The sequence below is a fragment of the Nansenia antarctica genome (assembly GCF_963989245.1).
Source record: "Nansenia antarctica genome assembly, chromosome: 2".
NCBI lineage: Eukaryota > Metazoa > Chordata > Actinopteri > Argentiniformes > Microstomatidae > Nansenia > Nansenia antarctica.
In genome coordinates this window covers 49,126,796-49,136,795 of record NC_137675.1, presented here as the reverse complement: position 1 = coordinate 49,136,795, position 10,000 = coordinate 49,126,796, and the positions used below count along the sequence as shown (strand labels likewise).

The 10,000-nt window shown below is 49.6% G+C and overlaps 2 protein-coding genes across 2 annotated transcripts in view; both read left to right on the top strand.

Moving 5' to 3' along the window:
- Positions 1–5,880, top strand: part of top3a (DNA topoisomerase III alpha) — a gene marked incomplete at its 5' end in the record, with an annotated part of 14,360 nt that extends 8,480 nt beyond the window's left edge. Inside the window, 5 exons of the mRNA XM_080524752.1 lie at positions 267–432; positions 1,014–1,160; positions 1,506–1,628; positions 3,678–4,477; positions 5,124–5,880. Of these exons, the coding sequence (XP_080380878.1) occupies positions 267–432; positions 1,014–1,160; positions 1,506–1,628; positions 3,678–4,477; positions 5,124–5,281 (1,394 nt within the window). The 3' untranslated portion in view covers positions 5,282–5,880. The remainder of the gene's footprint in view (positions 1–266; positions 433–1,013; positions 1,161–1,505; positions 1,629–3,677; positions 4,478–5,123) is intronic.
- A 318-nt stretch (positions 5,881–6,198) lies between these two features.
- Positions 6,199–10,000, top strand: part of LOC308149534 (protein flightless-1 homolog) — a 25,530-nt gene continuing 21,728 nt past the window's right edge. Inside the window, exons 1-4 of the mRNA XM_080522391.1 lie at positions 6,199–6,291; positions 7,845–7,955; positions 8,081–8,152; positions 8,522–8,602. Coding sequence (XP_080378517.1) covers positions 6,229–6,291; positions 7,845–7,955; positions 8,081–8,152; positions 8,522–8,602 — 327 coding nt within the window. The 5' untranslated portion in view covers positions 6,199–6,228. The remainder of the gene's footprint in view (positions 6,292–7,844; positions 7,956–8,080; positions 8,153–8,521; positions 8,603–10,000) is intronic.

Here is a 10,000-nt window from a genome sequence, read left to right as displayed (position 1 = left end):
TCTCCTGTATATCTAGCGTGCTTTATATCATGACCTTATATCACTAGTTGCATTCTGGTTAGATGCTAAACTGCATTTCGTTGTCTGGTATTTGTACAATAAAGTTGAATGTAATGTAATGTAATCTGATCTGATCTAATGTAATCTAATGTAATGTAATGTAATCTAGTCTAGTCTAATGTAATGTAATGTAATCTGATCTGATGTGATGTAATCTAATCTAGTCTAATATAATGTAATGTAATGTAATGTGATCTGATCTGTAGGTTATAACTCTATGGGTTACGACATGTCCAAGCCGGACCTGCGGGCCGAGCTGGAGGCGGACCTGAAGCTGGTATCGGACGGCCGGAAGGACAAACAGAGCGTGCTGCGACACCACATCCAGAAGTACAAGACGGTGTTCATCGAGTCGGTCAGAGGGGCCAAGAAGTGAGTGTTGTTGGTTCTCCTTGGTTCTGTTCCTTGTTTCTATTCCTTGGTTCTTTTTCCTTGGTTCTGTTCCTTGGTTCTTTTTCCTTGGTTCTGTTCCTTGGTTCTGTTCTTTGGTTCTGTCTCGCGGGGCCGGACGTGTGGACTCTCTCCCGCACGTTGCAGATTTGACCGTCTGGTGTCTTATATATGTTGTGTGTGTGTGTGTGTGTGTGTGTGTCTGTGTCTGTGTGTGTCTGTGTGTGTCTGTGTGTGTCTGTGTGTGTGTGTGTGTGTGTGTGTGCCTGTCTTTGTCTGTCTGTCTGTCTGTCTGTGTGTCTATGTGTGTGTGTGTCTGTCTGTGTCTGTCTGTCTGTCTGTCTGTGTGTGTGTGTGTGTGTGTGTGTGTGTTGTAGGTGATCCCAGTGTATGATCAAACTGTTCTTCTAGAGGCTGTTAGCTGTCTTCACTAGCGAAACCGATTTAGTTTGATTTAATGACAGAGCGCCTTCATTCTGAGCCACCCACCCAACCCAATCTCCTGATTCGATGCTAGTGTGGTAGTCATGATGTCTTTGTGTCCCCCCCCTCCTCCCCCCCAGGCTCGATGATGCTCTGGCTCCATATTTGGGCGAGGCCCAGGAGTTCACCGAATCAGAGCAGCAGGATCTGGAGATGCCCCTCCCAGTCAGGAAGTGCCCACAGTGTGGGCTGGACATGGTGCTGAAGAAGAGGAAGGAGGGCACGGGGTGAGACTTTAAAAGCCTAATTGGCCTTTTGTCCTAAAACATCTGTTCCTCAACTTTTGAAAGGACGCAAACGTATCTCTTTCTCTCCCTCCCTCCTTCCCTCCCACCCTCTCTCCCTCCCTCCTTCCCTCCCACCCTCCCTTCCTCCCTCTCTCCTTCCCTCCCACCGTCCCTCTCTCCTTCCCTCCCACCGTCTCTCTCTCCTTCCCTCCCTCCCTCTCTCCTTCCCTCCATCCCTCCTTCCCTTCCACCCTCCCTCCTTCCCTTCCATCCTCCCTCCCTCCCTCCCTCCCTCCCACCCTCCCACCCTCCCACCCTCCCACCCTCCCTCCCTCCCTCCTGCAGTAAGTACATGAGCTGTGTGGGCTACCCGGAGTGTAAGTGTTCAGTGTGGTTCCCTGACACGGTGCTGGAGGTCACCAGGGACGAGAGTGTGTGTCCTACCTGCACGCCACGGCCCATTCACATGTGAGTACCACCTCCTGTACCCCCTTACTGAGGCTGGGGTGTTGACACTTCCTATACCTCCTTACTGAGGCTAGGGTGTTAACACATCCTGTACCCCCTTACTGAGGCTGGGGTGTTGACACCTCCTGTACCCCCTTACTGAGGCTAGGGTGTTAACACATCCTGGGGCCGATTCCACTAAGCGAGATTATCTTCTAAGCCTCGATAAAGTTCTAATCGGCGATAATGTTAGCTTGCATTCGGTTCCATCAATGTGGCTCAAATAATTCGCTGCTTGGTTGAGCTCCTTCTGAGTCAGATATAATTAGCCTGGTCGCGAGCAGGCTAAAAGACTGGCTAAAGTAATACGTGCGTCAAAAAAGGCTCACAGGCGGAAACTACATCCCGAACGACAGTTCCTCAAGTGTCTTTTAGGAAATATTAGTTCCCACTTCACACGAGATAGATAGATAGATTGGTTGACTGTGTGATAGATAGATAATTTGATATTTTGAAAGTGTGATCGATCGATAGATAGTTTGATTGTGTGATAGATAACTTGATATTTTGAAAGTGTGATAGATAGATCGATAGATCAATAAATTAAAAAGTGTAAAAAATAAAATAAAATAAATAGGTATGTCTATCAACTTGCATTGCTTTTGACACAGCGGTCTGGCTGGCGCAGTGGTTAAGGCAACCAGCTAGAGTTCCGAAGGTTGTGGGTTCGAGACTTGACTAAGTGATTTTTTTTTTTTTTTACATTTAACCGAAGATTTCATGCAAAGGCTTCAAGCACCATTGTAATCGTGTCAGTTCTTGTAAATTAGCCTGCACCATAATTTTATAGCCTACATACTTTTTTAGATTAGATTTTAGATTAGATTCAGACAACGAAATGCAGTAAAAAGTGTGTCCGAAGAGGGATTTGAACCACCGTCTAAAAATGACGAATAAATACTATAGCAGCGGTCGATACCACTAGGCCATTGTGGCGATATGACGGCTTGTAGCCTGCTGCTGATATCACCACAGTAGTAATATTCATTTATTAAAATATGAACATATAACAATAACTGGGGCTAGTATGACCTACGCATTTAATCGGTCAGCTATGTCTTGCCAAACCATTTCCCTCGCCTTGTTAATTGCGGCAGTATTGCACTATTTTACATCTTATTTTTCCGTCTTCATAAAGATCAATAATTCGGAATGCTGCGCAAATGTAGGACCCCTGCAGAGTGGAGTATCTTCATTTCGACAGATCGACTCTTCGGGGCTCTTTATGTCTGCGTGCACGCGCCCATATCGAAGATTTGTAAGCCGGTGTTCTGTGAACACTCATCACACAAGCCTGATCCTCGTTCGAGGAATCACCTGAGGCTTGAATTCCAATCCCGAGTTGCCTGATCGCCTGATTTATTTCAATCGCCGATATACTAATCCACTTTAGTGGAACGGCCCCCTGTACCCCCTTACTGAGGCTAGGGTGTTAACACCTCCTGTACCCCCTTACTGAGGCTAGGGTGTTGATTTGGGCCAGGGCCAGGGACAGGGTTCTCAGGGTGGATATGGGACTAGGCTTGTGACGTTTGTGATGTATCCACCCTGTGATGTATCCAGCCTTTTCTTGTGAGAAATCTTGTGCGTATATTTGTTGTATGGCTGTTATTGTTGTTGTTGTTGTTGTTGTTTCATTGTTGTCTTTTTACCCAGACTGCACTACAAATGTCCCTTTGGGGACAATACAGATATTGATTGATTGATTGGCTGTGTTCCAAAATGCCTTCTTGCACTCTTATCTAGAGCGTACACCGTATTTGGCAAGAACGCATTTTGGAACACAGCCATTGATTGATTGATCGAGGTTGTGTCGAAGAAGTGTTGAAGGTTCTAGGGGTTGATATGGGAAGTGTTCTGGCTAGTTTATTTGGAACAGGACTTGAGTCTCCTCTCTCTCTCTCTCTCTCTCTCTCTCCCTCCCCCTCTCTCTCTCCCTCCCTCTCCCTCCCCCTCTCTCTCTCCCTCCCTCTCTCCTGTGTGTGTGTGTGTGTGTCCCTCCCTCCTCAGGTTGAAGTTGAAGTTCCGGAGAGGCAGCCTTCCTCCCATGATGCCTCTGGAGTTTGTGGGCTGCATAGGGGGGTGTGACGAGACTCTGAGGGAGGTGCTCAACCTGAACAAATACCTCAGAACAGGGGGAGGAGGAGGAGCAGGAGCAGGAAGAGGACGAGGAGACACAGCCCCCAATCAGCCCAGGGCCCGCCCGGCCGCTAGACCCAGAGCTAACCCACCCAGAGCCCCCAACCCCGCCTCTAGACCCTCCCTGCCAGCCCCTCCTCCCTCCTGGCCCCCCCAGCAGCACCACCCCCAGCCGCCCCTAGGCGGCGCCGGAGACCCCAGCAGCGACGTGCCGGTGTGTAACTGCGGTCAGGACGCCCTCCTCCTGACCGTACGCAAGGACGGCCCCAACCAAGGACGCCCGTTCTACAAGTGCAACTCCGGGATCTGTACCTTCTTCCTCTGGGCCGACCAGCCGGACCACCAGAGGGCGCTACCACCTCCACCACCCAACCAGACCTCCCAGCCCCCCAGGCCCTCTCCTCTCCTGGGCTATGGGAACACGGCGTCTACGGCTCCTGGGGGAGCCAGGCGGGGTGGAGGTGGAGGTGGAGGTGGAGGTGGAAGTGGAAGTGGGGGAGGAGGAGGAGAGGGGGGAGAGACGATGTGTAACTGCAACGAGGCGGCGGTGATGCGTACGGTGCAGAAGGAGGGGCCTAATAAGGGCCGTGTCTTCCAGGTGTGCGGGCGGCCGCGGGACCAGCAGTGCGGCTTCTTCCAGTGGGCCGACGAGAACGTGCCCCCGCCGCCCGGTAACAGAGCCGAGCGGAACGCACACACACACACGCACGCACATACACATACGCACACACACATACACACACACACGCACACATACACTCAAGTCAAGACTTTATGACAGACCCCATGTCCCAATCATAATATATACAGCTGTGTTTACAGTATTTATGCAGTCATCTAACTGGAATGACTGACCTGCCCCCCGCCTCTCTCTCTCTCTCTCCCCCCCCCCTCTCTCTCTCTCTCCCTCCCCCCCTCTCTCTCTCTCTCTCTCCCTCCCCCCCTCTCTCTCTCCCCCCCTCTCTCTCTCCCCCCCTCTCTCTCTCTCCCCCCATCTGTCTCTCTCCCTCCCCTCCCTCTCTCTCTCTCTCCCCCCCTCTCTCTCCCCCCCCCTCTCTCTCTCTCTCCCCCCCCTCTCTCTCTCTCTCCCTCCCCCCTCTCTCTCTCTCCTCCCCCCCTCTCTCCCCCCCCCCCTCTCTCTCTCTCCCCCCCCCCTCTCTCTCTCTCTCTCTCTCCCCCCTCTCTCTCTCTCTCTCTCCCCCCCCTCTCTCTCTCTTTCTCTCCCCCCCCTCTCTCTCTTTCTCTCCCCCCCCCCTCTCTCTCTCTCCCCCCCCCCTCTCTCTCTCTCTCCCCCCCCTCTCTCTCTCCCTCCCTCAGGGTTTGGTGGGGGAGATAGAAGGGGAGACTCAGGAGGAGGGGGGAGGAAGACTTCGTCAGGAGCCCCACCCAACAAACCCCCCGCGGCCAAGAAGCCTCGCACCTGTGGGATCTGTCACCAGCCTGGTCACACACGTGTCACCTGTCCCCAACGCTGACCCCCCCCCCCCCCCCCGCCTGACCCCCCCCACCTCCACCGCCGCTACCATGGCCTAAACCTAGACAGCGCCCGGGCGACCTTGGTTGGCGTACCCTCTGAACTGATCAGACGGAATGTTCTGGGTAGAAGTTGCCTGTTAGTACTAGGATCTGGGGCTAGCATCAGCCTACCCCCCCCCTAGCTATGGCTTTAAGAACAGAGTGACCTTCAATCAACAGTTGGACTCACAATCAGAACAGTCTCCACTGCCTCAGCTCAGCAGACAGAAGAAAGACCTATGATAACAGAGGAATGTTTTACCGCAAAATAAATGAATGTGTGAAAGAATGTATTTCCATGTATATTTGTTACTACTATGTACTACTCTGTCCTTCTCATCTTCCTCATCGGTGTGTAGTACTGAAGCGCTGACTGAGTTGTTGTTGTTGTTGTTGTTGTTGCTGCTGCTGTTGATGACCACTGTCTGAGGTCTCTGGACGGCCCTGAACAGACCAGTATTTTCTGGTTAAACTGTCTGACTGACAGTTGCTGTTATATTTGAAAGAATGTCATAAATGATGAGAAAAATGTGGAGGCGTGTTGTTTAGAGATGGGAAGAAAGTCAAATAATGCTCTTATTTTTAATTGTATAATTAAAATATAATAGTAATAAATAACATGTTCACAAGTGCCTTTGGGAACTCGTGTCTCTTATTATTATTGTAGCATTTAGGATTTTGGGAAACAAATCTTATTAAAATCGTCCTATGTAAAAAAATATATACAAGAAACACGTGTGTTTCAGAATTCGACTGTTTATTTTATAAGCGCTTTCTCCTGAGTGCGCATGTCTGGGATGTTCCATTCTTTTCCGTAGGGGGGGAGCGGGGGGGGTGGTGGTTGGACCGGCCCACTGTGGACTAAAATAGACTGCTGCTGGCAAGAGACTGACATCCTGAACCAGAAATGGCTGCCACCGGAGTTCTCCCCTTTATCAGGGGGGTAGACCTGAGTGGAAACGACTTTAAAGTAAGGAACACATGGGTTTATTTCACTGTCTTATTGTTAGTTATCAGACAACGACGTGTATTAGCCAGCGGGAATGGTTGCTATGTGAAGCCTCGGCATAACCAAGGCAACACATAGTTAGCCTTAGCTACCGGCCGAGCTAGCCGGGGACAACACTGCCTGGGCGTTAGCCAGTTGTCAACATGTTGCCTGGTCAAAGTGTTTAGTCTGGGGTCCTTACCGTGCTGCTGGCTAGTCTAGGAACACGGCTCGTGTTGATGTAGCAAGCTCTTTCACTTTAAGAAGGACATTTTGGGTAACTTTGTAGCCAACTAGTATGTAAACAAGTAACATGGGGGGGGGCAGGTACATTGGCACTTTGTCTTACCTGATGCGCCTGTCCGCAAGTTATCTATAACCCATTAGCTAGTGATAAAGCCAGGAAAACATGATTTTCAAGGGCCACAACAGAGCAGCTATTCCTGTACTGTCGTCATTGCCTATTTTGACCCACACAGCGAGCTGAGTAAGATAAGAATATGATCGGGACAGCTGGCAGGATCAGACTATTTGGTAGGTGGACTGTGGCGCTATGATTAGGGTAACAGTCACGTTACCCTAATCACCTTTAGTCCTTTAGTCCTAGACATACCTTTAGTCACTCCTGAAGGTATGTCCTGATAAAGATACTGAGGAGAATGTCCGTTTGTGTACTGTGTGATTATCACTGGGAGGTATTTCTGCTTTTACATGCTGGAACTAGAACAGTTAGACACACCCCATAGTGGTGGTCTAATGAAATGAGGAAGGTGACCTCACCATCTCTAAGCCTGTGTTGTCACACTCACATAATGTTCCTTCTGTCTCATGGTATTCCTGGCGCCTCTCTCTCTCTCTTAGGCTTGTCTCACTAACTCAGACTCTCCATTTATATGGACAGTCTGACTGCGCACCCGTCGGAAAGTGCTGATGTGCGCGTCCTGTGAATTTCTTAATAGAGAGGAGTGCTTGAAATAGAGGCAGGGATTTTTAAAAAATAGATAATTGAATGCACACTTCTCACCTGTGAAATGCTGACACCGAAAACCAGGTTTTCATTTTGTGCAGTGTGTGCACATTAGTCTGTAATCAGTAGGATGGGGGGGGGGGGTCCCCATCATGTGCAATTCAGGTGGAGCTTGCAGTAACAAGTTTTGAAGGATGTGGACTACATTACAACTTACTAACTTTCGACAACACTTTTTTTTTTTTTACTGACTGCACTGTGAATCACGATCGAGAGATCTATTTTAGTTGATGAGATGAAGTGAGTGAGAAGTGGAGTGAGATGAAAACATCCAAAAGTTGTTCATTGTACTGTTGGAAAGTGTGTTCAAACCTCATGCTGCCAGTGTTTTGATGAGGTAATGAATCTTATGTCCCATGATGCAGGCCTCGGCCTAATCAAAGTAGGCGCCAATCTTCTGCTAGGGGGCAAAGAGTTCCTATATAGATCACTGATCAATCAAAGCGACCACAACCAACATCATCAAGCTCCCCTCTGTGTCCTAACCCCCTCCCTCTCTCCTCTGCAGGGGGGGTATTTTCCTGAGCACGTGAAGTCTATGAGCAGTCTGAGATGGCTGAAGCTCAACAGGACAGGACTGTGCTACCTCCCAGAGGAGCTGGCCTCACTTCAGAAGCTGGTGAGTCAGTCCTTCTACTTCTTCACTAGCATACCACAATTGTGTGTGTGTGTGTGTGTGTGTGTGTGTGTGTGTGTGTGTGTGTGATTAGTTGATGAACCTCTGTACTCTTTCTTTCCTCTCAGGAGCATCTGTCTGTGAGCCACAACAGCCTGACCACACTCCACGGAGAACTGTCCAGCCTGCCCAACCTCCGGGTAATTTACACACACAGACACACACCACCATACACACTGACACACACCACCATACACAGTATCTACTGCACCCAACAAACATGCCACTACAGGCTTCTACACCCTCAAAATGTTGCCTTCAAACCAGACCCTGCCCATGCCCTACCTGCCAAACGTGCAGTAGGTTGGTTCTACCTGTTTCTCTCTAAGGTAAACAGGGAGGTTTGAGGTATGGAATAGTCAAGGCCCAGTGAAATCCCTGACCTGCCTGTGAGGCGTAAATGCTGTAGAAGTGTTGTGTGAAGGCTGCGTGATGACTGACGTTGTGGTGTGTGTGTGTGTGTGTGTGTGTGTGTGTGTGTGTGTGTGTGTGTGTGTGTGTGTGTGTAGGCGGTGGTGGCCAGAGCCAACAACCTGAAGAACTCTGGAGTCCCTGATGACATCTTCCAGCTGGACGATCTTTCTGTGCTGGTATGGAAACATCCATTACTCTGTCTCTCTGTCTCTCTGTCTCTCTCTCTGTCTCTCTGTCTCTCTCTCTCTCTCTCTCTCTCTCTCTCTCTCTCTCTCTCTTTCTCTCTCTCTGTCTCTCTGTCTCTCTCTGTCTCTCTGGGGGGTGGCCGGTAGCCTAGAGGTTAGAGAGGCTGGCTAGCAATCGGGCAGGTCGCTGGTTCGATCCCCGCCTCAGGAGGGAGCTGCATGTGAGCTGGTGACTGGACGGTTGCTGGCATCAGATCTAAGGTGCCTACCACTGCCGTTGTGCCCTTGAGCAAGGCACTTAAGCCCTAATTGCTCCAGGGACACTGACTATGGCTGACCCCTGTGCCTAGAGCAAAAGAGATACATTTGTACTCTGTGCAATGACAGAAAGGTCTCTCTCAGCAGTATTGTCAGCTCAGTCCAATAAACCCATGTCAAATGAATCAGGGTCTGTGTGATATCCAGGTTTAAAAGCACAAGGCCACCGATGTGCAGAGTGTGCAGTGTCCCAGACGTCCTCCTCTCCTCCCACAGAGCGCTACCTTCATCCCAGTCCACTTTGAATCCACACGACTAGCGTTCTAAGTCCTCCAGTCCAATAGACAGTTTCTCACAGGGAGGGTGGAGTGTCCAAGTTAAAGGGCAGAAGTTATGATCCTGATTTTTATTTATTTTTTGCTATGCGAGATGCTGATCTCTGGAGCGGAGAAAAGAAGCAGGATAATTCTGATCCAGGTTCAAAGTTGGGCACAACCGGGCCCAGAAGCTGGTCTTCTAGGATCACCTTGCCTCAGGCCGGGCCTGCTCAGCTGTACCTCTGTGGCCGGGCCTGGCAGTTTGAGGTGGTGCTACATACGGTGGTCCTGGGCACCATTCAACTTACAAAAAACCTAACAAACCACATACAATGCCGTCTCTCTTGGTTGTGCTGGGAATACAGGCCCCACGGACCGACTTACGTTAGAGAGAAAGAGCTCCGCACACATGACTGAATTACCACTCCTTATTTAGTGTCAAGGTTTCGGTTTCTATGACTTTGTCATAGGCGTTCGCCTGGTTGGTGAGCACAGACACAGTAGGGAGACGTTTAGTTGTTGTTGTTGCTGCTGTTGTTGAGGGCTTTTAAATCTCTTCTTCAAACTCATCTTCTATACACTAGCCTTTAATCGACGCTGCCTTTTATTATTTTCAGAGTGTTGTGTTTGACTGCCTTCTACTTGTACAGTTGCATTTTATTTGTTTTAAAAAGGTACTATAGAAATAAATGTATGATTTTAAATTCTGTATTTATGGTTCTGTGTGTGTGTCTCTCTCTCTCTCTCTCTCTCTCTCTCTCTCTCTCTCTCTCTCTCTCTCTCTCTCTCTCTCTCTCTCTCTCCCTAACCCCCC